Raw genomic sequence first — 18716 nt, 5'->3', positions numbered from 1 at the left:
GGGGTTGGGCCGGGGCCCTAGAGATTAGCTGGACCCCCCAAGGCTGGGGCGAGCGGGGTCCCGAGGCTGAGCAGGAAGATGGAGGGTCTGCGTGGCCGCGCAGCTATGGAGCGCGCCGCGCTGTGCGTCTTTGGCCGCCGGCTCAGGCTCCCCCGCGCGTTTCCAACGAGGCTGCCATCTCCTCCGCCGCCTGCAAGATAAATGTGATTGGAATAATGTTACAGTTCGATCTAAGCACAGGATTTAATTAATGAACTCTAATCTCCCAAATAACTGGGGGAGGGGCAGGAGAGGGAGGGGAGAAGGGGAGGTGGCAGAGGGAGGGGAATTGAGGCTGGAAGGCTGCTGCCCACGTCAACAGCCTCCTCTTGAGGGTGCGGGTGAGGAGGTGGCTGTGGATAGACAGACGCCCAAACTTAGTTTAATAGACCATTCATTACTTTATAAAAATATCACAGACTAGGGAGACAAATAACTGGATTTACTGTCCTAGAGGATACACACCAGCTGTGTACTTCTGAGATGCAGGGAGAGTGGTTTTAGGAAGGCAGACAATTAAAAGCTTCTCTCCTTACCACGGAGGCACTGCCCAGGGCCCCACAGGGTAGCACCCTCCCCAGCACCCCAGCAAGGAAGTTCTAAACAGCAGCTGGTCCAACCTGCCTTGTGAGTATTTAAACCTCCTTGGAATTTTTCAGAATCTCTCCCCTATCTGCCCCCATACCCACTACATACTTTGCTTCTCTCTAAAAGATGCATAGTGCCTGGTAAAGTTGTGAGGTGAGCTGTGAGTGTGGAGGGCCTGGCTCCTATCCCCCAGGCCTCAGCCCGGCAGGCCCAGCACAGCAGGTGGCCCAGTGCTCCAGGCCTGGAGCAGTTCTCCCTGATTTAACTCTCCATTCCCCACTTTTTGGACCCATCCCTGCCGCCAGGCCTTGGGGATGGGCCACCTAACTTAGTCCCGAGAGGCCTAGAAGCTGAAGGCATTATAAATCTTGTCCATTATAAATGTATAGAGCTCTCTTTTGAAGGAGCCCCAAGAGGCAGGTAAGAGAGGCTGCGTCTGAGAGTGGAAGGGACGCTCACTGCCTGACACTGTGTTGCTTGGCCACCAGTGTGTTTTAGCATATTCATGTGTTGCCTGTTTTAATACCCATTGGAAATGAAAATGAATCCACCTGCGGTCAGGCTGTTGGGTTCTCAAAGGCAACCCACATGCTTCTTTAGCTCTGCTCTTTGTTACAGTGGCTTTTTCCACCCTAGCTTTACCCTTGTCCTGGTCCTCCCAATACTGGTCAGTAAGCACTAAGAAAAGAAGCCGGAGGCGAGAAGTTGGCCTCAAGAGCCTTTTCCAACAAAGCAAGTTGATGTTTTCCAAGTTGCTCATGATTTCTTTCTCTCCTGAACTTCTCGCCTGATTGGCTTTGGTGGAGCTGATGTTGTAGCCTGTCTGTGGGCTATGAATTCCGTACCAGGGGCGCCCTGGGCTGTAAGCTCTGGCAGAGCCGTCTTCCTCTGTTTCCACATACTGCCCAGCAACTGTCTCATGCAGAGGATGTGCTTAATAAATGCTTGGGGACCTTGAGCGCCCTTGTGGAACCCATCTGTCTGGTATGGACAGCGACACACAAAATACAATTGTCTGTTTCTAGTGACAAAGGGAGTCAGTCATTTTGCACCTGCTATAGACATTTTATACAAAAATAAAAAAATATGGGTCAAGAGGACACAAATAATCTTTCTCCCCATGGAGCATTTTATTATTTTAAAAAATTAGAAAAGGTCTGCTCATCTGAACATGATGAATACTTGAACCATATTTTTGGAATAATTTATTATAGTTTTTTTTTAAAAGAGAAGATCATATGAATATAGTGTAAAATGCCAAAAGGAGTACGATCTTATGAGAGCTGTGTAGGAACTACATGTGTTAGAAAAGCTCTTCTTGAACAGTAAGTCAGGGAACACGCAATGGAGCCTTCAGGCTCTGGAGCCAGTGGACTTGACGTCAAAAGCTTGCTCTGGCACCCACGAGCCATGTGACCTTGGGTAAGCTCTCAGCCACTCTGTATTCAGCTCCACATCTTCAGAACTGGAATGAAAACCTCCCAGGGGCTGGGGGAATATTAAACAAGGCATGTAAAGGCCTTGGCACAGCTCCTGGCCTGTATCCAGCAGTTAATAAATATCAGCTGAACAGCTAGGGTGAGTTTTTAGTGTCTTCCACAGACCCCATATGCGCCCCACTACAAAATGCATAGGAAAGAATGCACTTGGTGAGGTCTTTTCCTACAGAGAACGCAGGCAGAGATCAAGAAGCTTTTCGGTTCCCTTTATATAACAACATTATAGGCTTTTATGATATGATATGGACTCATCTTGCCTGGATTTAAAAATTGATATACTATTTATGTTTAGCACACCTCAGTGAACCACCTAAAGCAGTGGTTCTCAACCTTTCTAATGCCGCGACCCCTTTATACAGTTTATGTTGTGGTGACCCCCAACCATAAAATTATTTTCGTTGCTACTCTATAACTGTAATTGTGCTACTGTTATGAATCTTAATGTAAATATCTTTTTGTTTTCCAATGGTCTTAGGCGACCCCTGTGAAAGGGTCATTCGACCCCCAAAGGGGTCACGACCCACAGGTTGAGAACCGCTGATCTAAAGGAAGTCCTACTGGGATGATTCCCATATTGCATGTAGGTCACTGAAAGTCATATGATGCAATGGAACTAAATTAGTCAGAAAAGAAGCAGGCAGGCAGGCAGGCAGGCATCCTTGCTGTATATGCCAGGCCTAGAGGTGAAAATGGGTTGCTCAGTCATGACCAGATGGAAGAGTCCTGAGGATGGTGCTTCAGCGAGCAGCTGCAGCTGCCTGACACGGGGCTTTTCACACCTGGGATTACAGCTACCTATTATGTTAAAAAATCATGAGGACATTTTTAAAGAATCCCCAAATTTCATTGGAAATCAGTGTATAGGGGGGTGGAAACAAGAAATAGAGAAACGAAGACCCCTCTGACTTAATGTTTTCTAAGAGAGTTGTAATTTTGGACATACGTGCTTCCCTCGCCCACCCCCACGAGTGCCCAGCTTTTGCCAACACGGCCCTGCTGCCACGTGTCTTCCCTCACCAACCCACACCTGCCAGAGGAACTTGCCCACGTGGGTGGGGAGGGCTGGTGTCTTTTGTTAGAAACAGCCTGATTCATTTATTTATTTCAGTTTTCTTTAATCAACCCATTAAATCAAACGTGTTTGTTATCAGGCACCATGCTGGGCAGACACAGGGGCTGTAAAATCACCCTTGACCTTATAATGCTGATGGTCTTCTAGGGGACTGAGGGGGAAGCATACAGGTGGCACTATGTGAAGAGCTCAACAATAGAAGGCTGACGAGAGAGCTGGGGAGTGAACTCTGCCTGAGAGAGATTGGCAGGGTGCTTCCCAGAGAGCAACATCTGAGCTGGGTTTAAAGCATGCGTAGGATTCATTAGGTAACATGGTGGAAAAAAGGCATTCCAAGTAGAGGGGAGACTGGGAGGCCAGGAAGATTATGGTGGGCTCGGGGAACAGCAAGAGGCATGAGGTGAGCCTAAGAAGGGGGTTGGGCTGGACTGTGAAGGGTCCTAGATGGCGTGCTGAGGAGTTGGCTGTATCCGCTAGTTCAGGGGTGGGAAAAGCCATTGTGGTCAAAGAAAGCTGGACAAAAGCTCTCGGATGGAACTGAGACTAGAAAGATGCATGGAAGTTTCCAGAAATGGAGATGGTAACAGGGGGCAGGGCAGGCAGGGACAAGCCGGCTGAACAAACATGGGGAGGCGGGAAGCGGGAAAGGCATGATGGGGCCAGCAACTAGATAAGCCCCTCAGCGCAAAGTGAAAATGGCCGAGCTAGAGCTCTGATGTGCCAGTTGCTTTTTATACAATACTGCTTGTCTTTGCCCTGGTCTGGTGAGGAAGGCACAATTATCCTCCCTTTATAGTTGAAGAAACTGATGGTAATGATTTGCTCAAGGTAAAGTTTCTTCGACTCTAAAGCCCACCGTGTCCACTATTTTATACTGCTTGCAAGCAGGTCCTGAGACCGAGCTGGAAACATGTGCATGCCTGGGATGTTCGAGAGCATCATCCCTGGGCAGCGAGAACCACTTAATACTACTGATGATAATGATGTCATCTCACATTTATTGCACACCTGTTATGTGTTGTGTACCAGGAATTTTATATGCATCTGAGCTCATTCAATCTCCATGTCATCTCTTTGCAGATATAAGAACTGCCACCATTTCAAGAATGAGAAACGGAGGCTTAGAGAGGTTAAGTAACTGCCAAGGTCACACAAAAGTGGCTTCAATGTGTTCCACTGGTATTCCAGGAACCAGGGGAAGAAGGGCTTAAACCTCCTCCCTTAGTCATTGTGTCCCAGGGTTACTGAGGGAGAGAGTGCATACTAGCCTCTTTGACAAAGCCATTTAGTCACAAAGATGGAGAGGCAGGGACAACAAGGAAGAGATCAGATCTGAAAAGCAGTGGCCTTCTCTGGGGCTGGGAGAATGCTGGGTAGGGCTGGAGCCTGGGAACTGAGGGTCAGACACCCTGTGGTGACATCCAGGAGACAGCATCTTAGTTTCACTGTGTCCTTTAGTGCCAGAACAGCACCCAGGACAGCTTATGCTCAGTATGGAAAGAAGGCAGGGAACTTCTCTGCTCTATAATGCATCTGAGGTCCAGGTTAGGGAGCAGATCGGTCTCCAGCACTGATTGTAGAGAAAGATCACCCAGCTTGACTGGGATGCACGCGTTGGCTTGCCTATTGAAGAGACCACGTTTAATTAATTAGTTAGATTAATCTAGATTAATATTAACACATGCATGTAGCACCAAATATAGAGCACTGGAGACATGTACTCTGAAAACTCCTTCCCACACTTATCTCCGTAGAGAGAGCCACTGTGGCCGTTTAGAGATACTCTATGCATCCATAAGCATGTGAGTATGTATTAAATTTTTTAAACATAAATTCTGACACTAGTTTGAAATTATATTTATTTCAAGGTTTTTGTATCTTTACAAAAGACGTTTGCATAAAATTTTAACATTTCAGATGTTTGCCACGACTATAATTTTTCTAGGAGCTGAGAAATGACTCATTTTGCACCCATAGATGAATGCTTTCCTTAAAGCTCAGCGAAGCATCCCTATGTGAAAGGAATACAAGAACTTCAAATAGCCTTTTCTTCCTTGAATAAATAAAATATATTTGGAAAGCCGTCTTAGGCCTAGTCTCAAGGAAATGATTTGGAAGGAGCTATTATGTTCAATTGTGTTCATCTCCAGGGTCCTTGCATAGAATTTTGACTTTTCAAATGTTTGCAGCAATTACTTTTTCCAGAAGCTAAGGTATTATACTTGGGGAAGCTACTTGAAAAATAATCTTACAATTAAGTTTTAAGCTATCATCTGTCTAGTCTGCCCCTTTATTGCACTGGCTGTGGGTTTAGGAAATCACCCACGGTTAGAGCAGCCGCAGTAACATTACCTAGGTACCATCAGGGGAGGTGTTTTAAAAAGAAATCTAATTTAAACCTTCATCTTGAATTTTGGGGAAGTTTTTGTCCCTTGTGCTTCTGAAACTATAATTTTCAACAACATATCTTTGAGAGCAAGGGAAAAAACCCCCACCTTTTTATATATTGTAACAAAAAATGTAAAATCTCTGTGTGATTTGAAAGAATGCACTACCTGAGTGCTGCCTCCATAGAGGAAATGGTGGAACTGTTGATGGATGGACTGACAAGTATCCCCTTCCCTGGCCCTTGACCCCTCTCCCAATGACAAGCACGCACCCCTACCTGAGATTTCTTGTATCCTGTTCATGGGGAATCCACAGGGATACACACTCACTGGACTTCCCCAATTTGAAACTCAGTGTCAGTGTGTGGGGGGAGAGATTGAGCCACACCATGTTTTATATCATGGACCACCATGTTCTATATCAAGCTATGGTCACAATAATGCTGAATAACAGCGTTTTCATTTTTTCCATGGATATGGGAACAAGAGACTCAGGGAGGTTAAGTAGTTTGGTCAAGTTCACAATAGTTTTTTTAAAAATGGGATTTTAATATAGGACCAAATGAATGTACAAGCATTCCTCTTTTCACCAAGCATGGGTGCCTTCTATACCGAAAGTTAGGGTCTGTACATGAGGGCATGAAAGATGCTTTTTTGAAGTGGCTATTTTGCATTGAAAAAGGATGTGGTACCCAAACTTGGCTTCTGTACCCTTTTCTCCTCATGGTTAGTTTTTTACAATGATGTTTGAACACAAGGAAGGGACCTCTCAATGCATGAGAGGATCAATGTAGACTTGTGAAGAACCCTTTCTATCTTTGTTTCAAAATACTATTTTGTTCTGTTTTACAATTTTACATGCAAAAGGGTCTAAGTCCTGTTGGAGGTGGTGTAAAATGAGAGAGTGTCTGGCTTGGAGTGTCTGTACTTCTGTTTTGAGGAGGGCAGTTTTGAAGCAAGTGTTTCTGTAGGTGGAAGACATTGGGCGGAGAGTATCTTAGGAGTTAAAGGCAGATCAAGAATGTAATTAGCACTTTCTCCCTGATAGCAACTGGAGTAGAAGGAGCCAGGGCAGGCTCAGAGGCGAGAGAAAGGTAACCGATCTCCCCCACAATATCTCTGATGCGCACACCAGTTACCTGACACCCAGCTCAGTTCCTACGTAGAAGATTGCCCATCTTTTTGTTCTTGCTCTGAGTTCAAGCTGCTTATTAGAAAAAGGAAACTCAACCATCATGTGTGCTATTTTCTTGACAAAGAGTTGTATTTCTTGTATTTTTACTGAAGGAAAGCATCAAACAAAAGTGAGTAGAGAGCATCCTTTAACTCTTCACATCTATGATCATTTATGATTAAAGAAAGCCTCCCTTACTGGAACTAAGTCACCACAAACAGGTACCACTGCTCACCTGGGGACAGGTGCTACCTCAAGGGCAGTCAGAGTGCAGACGATGGAGAGAATGCTTCTTTTCTTGGAGACCTGGCATGACATATAGTATATAGGAGCATAGGTAGGGATATCCAGGTATGCAAAATAGCCCCTAAGGTGGTCAGTGAATCCTGCTGGTTTTGGCTCAGATCTTGAACAGTCCTCCATCATCTGCCAGGGCAATTAGGCTTTTCTGACCCTGCACTCACAGATGTCTCATCTCTTAACTTCTCCTCTGCTTTCCCCATTGTCAGTAGCAATTAGGATTTACAACTAAATAGGGACCTTATGACATTAAATTTACTTTTTGATCTTTATAGGAGCATCCTTCAACTCTTTAGTCTTATGTTGGATGGCTGTGTGTTTAGCAATTTCAGGTAGGCTTTGCAAGACTATGGAAACGGCATCTATTATAGATACTGTGCAAGGCTAGCTGTGAAAAAGCGAGAGTTGCAAACAGCATCAGACCCTTAGATAGTGGCTGTGAGCACTTATCAAAGGGCTCTCTCTTTGTGAGCTCAATGCGGAAAGGGATGCTGGTCCCATGTAGGTCTTTGCAGTTGATAATCACTATCTTCAGGGCCATCTTTGGGGGGGAAAATGACAACCATATAAATCTTACATTTTTATAGTACTTCAATCTTTTTTCAAAGTACTCTCACATCTATTATCCCATCTTGACCTCCCAAGGAAACTGTGAGTTGGGCACAGCAAGTATTTCTATCTTGATTTTGCAGATAAGACACAAAGGAGGTTAAATCACACAGTGAGACAGGAGACTGAGGCTAAACATCTATGTCTGATGTAAGGACTACTAGTCCTCTACTAAAACACACACACACACACACACACACACACACACACAAAACACCCTCCTTTTTTATTCTCTGCAATCTAACTCCTACTGCTGAAATCACTTTATTTAAAGCAACGTTTCTCAACTCTACCTGCACATTTAAGTCATCTGGGCAACTGAAAAATAATGCCGGTGCCCAGGCCCCACCCCACAACAATTGCATCAGGATCTTGGGAGTAGCTTCCAGGTGACTGCATGTCTTAAAGCTTCTCTGGTGATTCTGATACATAGTGAGGATCAAATACCATTGCTAGAAGCTGACCAATGGCAACTCTCACGTCAAGTTCAGTGTTTTTTCTTTTCCACTAGCCTGGACCCATTGGACCATCATTTTTTCTTTAAACTCACTGTTCTTTTGGTTTCCGTGAAATGACACTCTCTCGGTTCCCTACCCTTCCCTGATGGTGCCTTCTCTGTCTTATTTTCTTTACCATTTTTGTTTTGTTCTCCCAGCTTTAAAAAACCTTGCTTTTTTCTCTGTATGGTCACACAAGGGTACAGGGAACAGTGTGGGAGGTTGTGCAAGGCATCATTTGTTTCAAGGACTTGGACATGAGAATGTAAGCCGCACAAGAGCAAAGGCTGTATTCTGATCACTGCTTCAGCTCTGGAACTTAGAATAGTTCTAGGACCTATGGAAGACCCATGCGCAATACCTGAATGAATGACTACATCTACTTGACTTAGTCTCATACCTGTGTGTACAGTCCTCACCTGCCCCTCTAAAGCCATCCCTTGGATGTGCCACCATCTTCTCAAACCTAATCTGTTCGACACGGAGCACATCGTCTTCCTTCCTCCTACAGAATAGCTCTTTAAACTGTTTTCCAACCATTTTACTGTGCCCATTAGCATCATCCTTGCTATACTGCAAATCAGTTTTCAATCCTCTTTCTCCTTTACCCAGGCTTCCATCATGGTCTCCCCATTTGGCTGACACTGTCCAGCCCATGGCCTCTGGTGGGGAAGCAGTAGCGAGGCTGTGCTCTGGGCACTGACTGGACCAGGAGTGGGTCCACCCATCCTTTGCCCATATAGTGACCATGGAGAAAGGCTCTCAGTTCCTTGGAACATGGAGGGAGAAAGTGGAGAGCATTGACTGACTTGGAGGAACTACCAGAGTGACTTTGAGAGTCAACTTGCTGAGACACTGAGTAGCTTTCTAGATTCAGTTCCAGGTCCTGTGAATCCTTATAGAAATTCAGTTTTTCTTAATGTCGCTGGCATGTGACTGTTCTGGCAACACTCATCCATAAACAATTATATCAATGTTAGTACTAACATTTCTTCTTTTGAAAATATTTTTTTTCTCAATTTGCCCCTTCCTTTCGTTTTGTACCATCTAACCAACGTCCTAACCACTTCATGCCTGAACCAGGTAATAACTTTTTAGCATTCTTCCAAAGCATCTTTGAGCTTACCTGAATACTATGCCTTCATTTACTAAATATTTAATGAAAATACACTGTGTGCCCAAGCAATGTTCCATGCTCTGGTGATCTACTGGTGAACGATGCAGACAAGGTCTGCAGCCCTTGCACTTGTGCACTAGACCCTGTCTGCTCTTGTGTACTCAAGGGCATTGGTTTAGCAATTCTCTTGCATCATCAAATTATTGCTCTCTGCTACTTCCCTACAAACAACTTACCAGCATACCTTCATACTTTCATGTTTTCCATCTTAAAAAAAATTCTTCTCTTGGCTCCCACTTTTCTCCTTCAGCTTCCAACCCAGCTTTCTGTCTTTTTTTATAGCAAAACCCCTCAAAAGAGTTGTCTTTTTTTAACTTTATTGAGGAATAATTGACAAATATAATTAAGTATACAATATGATGATTTGATATACATATTCATTGTAGAATAATTACCGAGATCAAGATAATTAACACATCCATCACCTCATATAGTTAGCATAGTTAACATCAAAAAAAATTTTATTAAAATATAGCCAACATACAATATTATGTTAGTTTCAGGGGTACACCATAGTTCAACATTTATATACCTAAAGAAGTGATCACTATGGTAAATCCAGCAACCATCTGATACCATACTATGCTATCACAATATTATTGACTATATTCCCTATGCTGTACGTTACATCCCCGTGACTTATTTGTTTTATACCTGGAAATTTGGACTTATTATTCCTCTTCCCCTCCCCCCCTTTTAAATTTGTCAATTACAATTGACATTAAATATTATTTTATATTAATTTCAGGTTTACAGTATAGTGGTTAGACATTTATATAACTTAAGAAGTGATCCCCCTGACTAGTCTAGCACCCACCTGGCACTATACATAGTTATTACCATATCATTGATTGTGTTCTCTATGCATTACTTTACATCCCCATGACTATTTTGTAACTACCAATTTATACTTTTTAACCCCTTCACCTTTTTTACCCTGTCTCCCAACCCCCTCTCATCTATCACCCCAACAGATCTACTACCCATCTGACACCATACCTAGTTATTACAATATTATTGACAATATCCCTTATGCTCTACCCTACATCCCCATGACTACTATATAACAACCAATTTTACTTCTTAATCCCTTTTCCTTCTTTTACCCTCACCCCCCAACCCCCTCCCATCTGGCAACCATCAAAATGTCTTCTGTATCTATGAGTTTCTTTCTGTTTTGTTTGTTAATTTTGTTCTTAGATTCCACAGATAAGTGAAATCACGTTGCATCTGTCTTTCTCTGTCTGATATACTGAAAAAAAAAAAAGCTGGAGTAGCAATATTTATACCTGACAAAATAGACTTTAAAAAAAGGCTATAAGAAGAGACAACGAAGGACCCAGTTATCTCACTATCTCACTTCAGGGTATTTATCCAAAGAAACCCGAAATGTTACTTCGAGGGGATGTGTGCTTCCATATGTTCACTGCAGCACTGTTTACAATGGACAAGATGTGGAGGCAGCCTGGGTGTCCATCGATGGAAGAAGGGATAAAGAGGAGGTGGTGCATATACACAATGAAATGTTACTTGGTCATGGAAGGGAATGGGTTTTTGCCATCTGTGTCGACATGGGTGGATCTGGAGGGTGTTGTACTAACACCCAGATGCCTGCTGCCACCTACCAGCTCCCTTAAGGTTCAGCCACTGATAAAGACTAGAGTAGTATGTGAATGGGTGAGGCAGGGCCTCAGGGAGTCCCGAGAGTGGCAAGAGTTGTGGTCACCAGGTTAATGTAGTCTCTGGTTTGGTGCTAGTGCTGAGCCTGGAGTGACTCAGCAACAGTCTCAGAGCACATCAAGGCCAGTTGCCGCCCACCTGGGGCCTGTGGACTTTGATAGTTTTCTAAGAAAAAGTGCAATGCAGGAGGGGATGGCTGCTTACAGAGAAAGAACCTCCGGTGGTGCATGAATTGGGAGGGGCGGGGTCCCAGCTGAGTCAGTAGTGTGGAGCAGTGCAGCTCACCAGGCCAATCAGATTCAGATTTGGCCTGTGGGCGTGGGCTCAACATAGGAAAGATGGCGCCCACCTGCTGGGCCCTTCACCTGGAAAATATTGACTGTTGTGTTCTCCTCTGGAAGCCACACACCTCAGTCTATTCCCATATGTCTCCTAGGCTCCTCCAAGTCACCGTCTTTCTGCTGGAGCCCAAGGTGAGTGCCTGGGAGTGAGTGAGCCTGTGTGCGGGCCATTTACGAGGACGTCTGGCTTTCTCGCAGACTTCCATGCCACCCGAATGGTCGGAATCCCCACTGTCTTTCACAGTCAGAGGTAGTGGGGGTCTCCTCTTCCTGACACCAGTATTCCAGGTTGGGGAGCCTGGTGTGGGGGGCTGGAGTCCTCTAGGGGAAACTCCGAGGCTGAGATGGCCCTCCTGATTCTCAACCGCCACAGGGAGTTTTGGGGCCTGTTTTGCATCTCTGCCCCTCCTACCAGTCTTGGCATGGCTTCTTTATATTTTTAGTTATAGGACTTCTGTTTGGCTAGACTTCAGATGGTTCACCAGGTTAATTGTTATGTAATTTAGTTGTAATTTTAATGTGTTCATGGAAGGACACAGGTATGGTGTGTGTCTACTCCACCATCTTGGATCTGTCTCCTCAACTCTTTTTTTTTTTAGTGGTGAGAATGTTTCAGATCTACTCTCAGCAATGAAAGTATACTGGAAAAGTATACCTACTGTAGAGTTAATGTACTAGCTAACAATGTGGTATGGCATACTTGAAAGAGTTGCCCGTTTTTGATGTGTCCAATTCTCCTCAGAACCAACTCTAATCAGGCTTTTGTCCATTCCCTTCCACAGAACCCACTCCTGCCAAGATCACCAACGACCTCCCAATTGCTAAACCTAATGATCCATTTTTAGTCCCAAGCTTACTGGACCATCAGTATCATTTTTGATACAGGTGATCACTCTCTTCTTGGAACATTTTGTCTTGATTCAGGGACTTCATGCTCATATAAGTTTTCTTTCTTCCTCACTAGTTGTTCCTTCTCAGTTCTTTGCTGGATTCTCCTTTTCCTAAACTCTCAACTGCAAAGGGCCCCAGGACTCAGAACTCAGACTACTATTGTCTATTTACATTCATCATTAATTCGCTAAATGAACTCAACCAATCTCATGATGAAATACCTGCATGTGCTGAAAATCTTCACATTTATGTTTCCAGCCTGCACCTCCTCCTGTATTCCTGGCTTATTTCTCCTACATAACATTCATCACCACCTGCTATATATTTTACTTATTTATTTGTTTATTTTTCCCACAGTCAAATTTAAACTCTAGGAGGGCAGAGACTTTTTTTTTTTAGAACTTTGTATTATGGAATGCTTCAAAATATGAAATAAATCCCTTGTATCCATCATTCAGCTACAATAATCACCGACTCCTGGTGAATCTTGTATCATTTGTACCATCCTTCTTGCTCCACAGAATTAATTTGAGGTAAATTATAGCCATCATACCATTTAATCCATAAATACTTCAGTATGTATCTCTAAAAGATAAGGACACTTAAAATACAATTATAGCAATTCCTTAATATCATTGAATACCCAGTCAGTATTCAAATTTCTCCAATAGGCTCATAAATTATTTTTTAATTGTGGTAAAATATACATTATATAAAATTGACCCTTTTCCTTTTTTAAAAATTAAATTGATTGGAGTAACATTGGTTAATAAAATTATGTAGGTTTCAAGTGTACAATTCTATAATACATCATCTGTATATCGCATTGTGTGTTCAACACTCAAAGTCAAGTTTCCTTCTGTCACCATGTATTTTGACTCCCTTTACCATTTTCTACCTCCCCCTCTCCCTTCTTTCCTTCTGGTAACCACTAAACTGTTATCTGTGTTTAAGAGTTTTTGTTTGTTTGTTTTTCTTGTTCATTTGTTGCTTTCAGTTTTATATCCCACATATGAGTGAAATCGCATCGTTCTTGACTTTTTCTGTCTGACTTGTTTCACTTAGCATAATACTCTCAAGATCCATCCAAGTTGTTGCAAATGGCAATATTTCATCTTTTCTTATGGTGAGTAATATTTCCCTGTATATATGTACCACATCTTCTTTATCTAATTGTCTATCAAAGGACACTTTGGTTGTTTCCATGTCTTGGCCATTGTGAATAATGCTGTAATGAACATAGGGGCACATATATCTCTATGGGTAAATGTTTTCAAATTTTTTGGGTAGATACCCAGAAGAGGGATTTCAGAATCATACGGTAAGTCTATTCTTAGTTTTTGAGGAACTATTTTCCATAGTGGCTGTGCCAATTTACACTTCCACCAGCAGTGTGTGAGGGTTCTTTTCCCCCCACAACCTCTCTAACACTTATTATTACTTGTATTATTGACAGTAGCTATTCTAACAGATGTAAGGTGGTATCTCATTGTGGTTTTGATTTGCATTTCCCTAATAGCTAGTGAAGTTGAGAATCTTTTCATATATCTGTTGGCTGTTTGTATGTCTTCTTGGGAGTGTCTGTTCAGGTCCTCTGCCCATTTTTTAATTGTGTTGTTTTTTGTTGTTGAGTTGTAAAAGTTCTTCCTATATTTTGGATATTAGTCCCTCTCATTTGGATAGTTGCCTCTTTGTTTTGTTGATGGTTTCTTTTGCACTGCAGAAGCTTTTTAGTTTGATATAGTCTCGTTCATTTATTTTTGCTTTTACTTCCCTTGCCTTTGAGGTAAAATTCATTAAATCCTAAGACCAAGATCCATAAGCTTAGTACTATGTTTTTTTTTTCTATGCATTGTTTCAGGTCTTATATTTAGGTCTTTAATCCATTTTGAGTTAATTTTTGTGTATGGTGACAAATAGCAGTCTAGTTTCATTCTTTTGCATGTGGCTTTGCAATTTTCCCAGAACCATTTATTAAATAGGCTTTCTTTTCTCCATTGTATGTTTTTGGCTTCTTTGTTGAAAACTATTTCCCCATATATATATGTGGATTTATTTCTGGTTTCTCAATTCTGTTTCATTGGTCTGTGTGTCTGTTTTTCTGCCAATACCATGCTGTTTTGATTTTTGAAAATTGACCATTTTAATATTTTTAAAATGTACACATGAACGGCATTAACTACATTTACATTGTGCAATCACCACCATCTATCTCCAGAACTTTCATCATCCCAAACTGAAATTCTGTACTCACTGAACACATAAATGATTATTTATTTATTTAAACATTTAAAAATTAATTTATTTTCTAATCATAGTTGACATGTTTTATTAGTTTCAGGTATACAACATAGTGATTAGATGTTTATATACCTTACAGAGTGATCACGCCGTCTGACACCATACACAGTTATTACAATATTATTGACTATATTCCCTATGGTGTACTTTACATCCCCTTGACTATTTTTATAACTGAAAATTTGTAGTTCTTAATCTCTTTCACCTTTTTAACCCTTCCCCCAACCCCCCTCATATCTAGCCACTACCAATTTGTTCTCTGTATGTATGAGCTTATTTCTGTTTTGTTTGTTTATTTATTCAGTTTTTTAGATTCCACATATAAGTGAAATCATATGGCATTTGTCTTTCTCTGTCTGACTTGTTTCACTTAGCATAATAACCTCTAGTTCTGTCCGTATTGTCGTAAATGAAAAGATTTCATTCAATAAAATGATTTTTTTAGTAGCAGGTTTTTTTGTATCAAAACATATGAGATCTATGGATTGCATTTGATTGATATTTCTTTTAAGTTCATAGATTTCCTACTCCCCCCACCCACCCTCACTTTGAAATTATCATTGAAGAAACTGGGTGGTTTTTCTTGGATCTTGCTAAATGCATTTCCTGATGTCATTTAACATGTTCCTCTGTCCCATGTATTTCCTGTAAACTGGTAGTTAGGTCTGGAGGCTTCTTTCGATTTGGGTTTGGTTTTGTTGTTTGGCAGGAATACTTCGAAGGTGGTGATGTGTCAGGAGTCACATGGTGCCTGGTTGTCTCTCTTTTTGTGGTGTGAGCAGCCATTTTGATGCCTATGCCCAGATCCATTCATTCATTAGGGGGTTTCAAGAGGGAGATACTCTATAATTCCTTTCCATTTATTATCCAGAATAGTACTATAGAGTGAAATATCCCCTCACCAACTAGTGAATTGCCTGGCTATATAGTACATTCAGGAAAGGTGAATTAAATGCTTAATTTTATATTTTTGTTTTCACGATAATACATCTAGCATCCTCAAAGTGTGACCATGTAAAAAAAATCAGTATGAACTCATGGATTTTTACAAATGTGGTACATTTCAATCCATTGCCATTGTTACTCTTATCGACACTCTTCCTCTGCCAGTAGGAGTTCCCTCAAGTTGGCTGCTGAGATCTTTTGTCATGACCATGGATAGCTGCCTTGATTTCTGGGGTAACAATATGTTCCAAGCCCATCTTGTACATATTCTGTCCTAGACCTGGGATCTTCATCTGTTTTGTTCATTGCTGTACCCCCCAGCATTGTATATGCCAGAAAATCTGTGGTGCAGAGTAGGTGCAGAATAAACACTTGTTGAATGAATGCACACATCCCCATTTTATAGGTGAGGAGAGAGGCTGGCATGCAGCCAGCACGTGGGAAGGCTGGATTTAGACCAAGGGAGTCTGCTTTCTGACCTTGTGCTCTTAAATGAAGCACAAATGGTCACTCACTGGGGCCTTAAGGTGGGCCAAGATGAAAATACAAGTTGGTCAGGAAGGTATGGCACCTTCATGACTGGGAAATCCAGAGGGGGTCCCTGAAGGGAAGAAAGGCCGTGGGGGACTGTCTCATTCCCACGGGCACCCCCTAGTGCTGTTCTCTATGGTAACCCATAATTACTAGGCACCACTGTAGATGCTGACATGACACTTGATTGCCACTTTGCAACAACCCTGAGAGTCATCGTATCTGAATTTAACAGGCGAGGTAGCTGTGGCGCAGGCCGGTGGAGTGACTTCCCCTGCGTCACACACTCGCTGCTGGAGGAAACAGCACAGGCGTCCAGGCCTGCCTGGTTTAAACCGAAGTCACGTTCTTCCTGTGGCTTCCTGTTTCCAACAGAATCCAGGATAGGGTATTATTAGGGCAGCCCCTTATGGCACATTTTATTACCGTAAGTCTGGAAGCATCTAGCCCCTCTGCTGGAAGTCTTACTTCACCCTATGCTGCATGTCACTGTCATGCCAACCCTTCGGAGACCAGCTCCAACCCCACCATCGCCCAGCTCTCCTGTCATATTCGCACGGTCCACTATTTCTCTGAGCACCCAGCTGCCCTGAATGTGAGTTATACGTGCACCCCTCCCCTCCAGTAGTGAAGATGGAGAGCTTCGGAGAGCGGGCTCTCCACCTGGCCCCTCCTTGTATTTCCCACAGTGAGCACAGTGCCAGGCACACAGTGGCCACTTAGGCACTCTGAACTGTTGTGAAATGTGTAGGCTGATCCTTCAAGCTTGAGGACAAGGGTTAATTCTCTCAGCTCTTCTTTTCATCCTCAGACACATTCACCCAGGCTACAAAGACATTCACATTTTGTAGCAAGTGGGCACATCGCAATGGCTGAGCAGAAGTGTGGCGCCTCCAACAAAGCTTAAGGAACAAAAGAGTAACAGATAACAAGGTTTACAGCGTGGCCTCTAAAGTGGGTTGTATCTGATGATTGGCTAGAGTAGAGAAATAGTTAGACCTTGTATTTGTATTTAATTTTCAACTCATCCTTTGGAAATGGCTATTTTTGCATATGCTTTATAATATAGTGCTAATATACAGGTACAGTTATATATAATTTATAAATTATTAAATGCACATATATTGGGAATACATCTAAAATTTTTACTAATAGAGATGAGTAATCAAAAAAACTTCGGAGACAATTGATTTCAAGAAATTCCCAGGCCGGCCGAGTGGCGTGTTGGTTGAGTTGGCTTGGGACGCCAGCTCTGAGTAGCAGGGCCCCAGTTTGGATCCCACATGAGGGCCAGTGACACTGCGCCCTCTACAGCTAAGATGGTGAACAACAGCTCGACCTGGAGCTGGGCTGTCGTGAGTTGCTGGCGACGGCGTAGGCTGCAGTGGGCTGCTGTGAGCTACCGTGAGTGGCCGGCAGTCAGTGTGAGTGGCCAAGAGCCGCTGTGAGCTCCAGGGGTTGGCGACCAATCTGCCTCACCCAGGTAGAGTGCAATGATAATACCAATATGGGCCAGTGAAGCAACGTCCTCCACAGCTAGACTGAAGAACAAAAGGACAGCAACTTGTCTGTTCCCCTCCCCTGATTCCCCAATGCTGTTCCCCTCCCCCAATTCCCCAGTTAAAAAATAAAAAGAAAAGAAATTCCTGGTTGGCACCATCAGTGGTTTCTCATGGAAAATTCTAGGCTGCTGCTATTGGAATAGAGGAGAAAGGAAACAATTATTCTAAGGCACCAATGACTTGAGCAAGTGTTTTTGCAACACCTATCTCTAGTTGGTCTATTCCAAGGGCCCGAACAACGCACTGGCTCTTTGGTTGAGAGGTAGGTCAGCTCTCAGTTGGGTGAGGACCAGCATTGGGTGGGAGAGGCCAACCCTTCCCCACCCGAGCTGAACACCTTGGTGCTTTCGTAGGGACAACCCACACAGGTGCTGGGGCTGCTTGCCTGCAAGCATGCCTTTTCTACCAGACCTTTCCTGGCTACATCCTGGTTTGTAGATTGCTCTTTTGTTGCTCTGCTCTCCCCTACCCGACGGCGCTGTTCATCTTCCCAGCAGCCCTAGGTGTTCTCTTTGGCCAGACTTATTGTCATTCACAATATTCAAGATGCATATTGTAAGTCTAGGCCAGCCTTACCTAGACACAAATGTTGGGTCTGGCCAGGGTGGCCTGACCTGACATTGTCCTCCAGGGAGCTGCATTTCGAGATCTGGTGTCAGATATGCCCCCCTCTCCTCACTGATGCTGGGAAACGGGTTCTGTGGGGCTAAGCACTGCCGACATGGTCCTCCTCGGAAGCAAACGGGGGCGTCTGGACTGAAGAAGCTGCCGAGGCTGCTGTCCCGAGAGACAACCAAGTACAAATGCAGGGGCAACACCTGGAGGAGCCCCCAAACTGGGGACCAGAGCAGGCGCCGAGAGCAAGCACAGAGAGTGCGGAGGAGGAGTCCTGAGGGACCCCTGCTTCTTTAACCGGCTTCCTGTACCCTGCGTGTGTGTGCGCGTGTGGGGGGTGTCATACGAGCTGGGGGTACGTAAAGTCAAGAGAGGACAGTGGTGCATCTTCCTGCTGTATCAACTTTAGTTAAAGAATGGGGGAAAGGATTTTTACGCTCAAGTAAATATGGGAAGAGCATGGAATAAGATACAACAAGCACATTCATTTATTGTTAAGGTGGAAATA

At 43.4% G+C, this 18716-nt stretch overlaps 1 protein-coding gene across 1 annotated transcript in view; it reads right to left on the bottom strand.

Annotated features, from left to right (window-relative positions):
* ST8SIA3 (ST8 alpha-N-acetyl-neuraminide alpha-2,8-sialyltransferase 3) overlaps window positions 1-8822 on the bottom strand; it is a 16751-nt gene extending 7929 nt beyond the window's left edge. Inside the window, 2 exon segments of the mRNA XM_019640606.1 lie at window positions 1-141; window positions 8585-8822. The exon segment at window positions 1-141 is cut by the window's left edge and continues 364 nt beyond it. Of these exon segments, the coding sequence (XP_019496151.1) occupies window positions 1-141; window positions 8585-8822 (379 nt within the window).
* Between the last annotated feature and the right edge of the window lie 9894 nt (window positions 8823-18716).

Source organism: Hipposideros armiger, unplaced genomic scaffold (assembly GCF_001890085.2).
Source record: "Hipposideros armiger isolate ML-2016 unplaced genomic scaffold, ASM189008v1 scaffold_52, whole genome shotgun sequence".
NCBI classification, from domain to species: Eukaryota; Metazoa; Chordata; class Mammalia; order Chiroptera; family Hipposideridae; genus Hipposideros; species Hipposideros armiger.
This window is presented reverse-complemented; position numbering and strand designations above follow the sequence as displayed.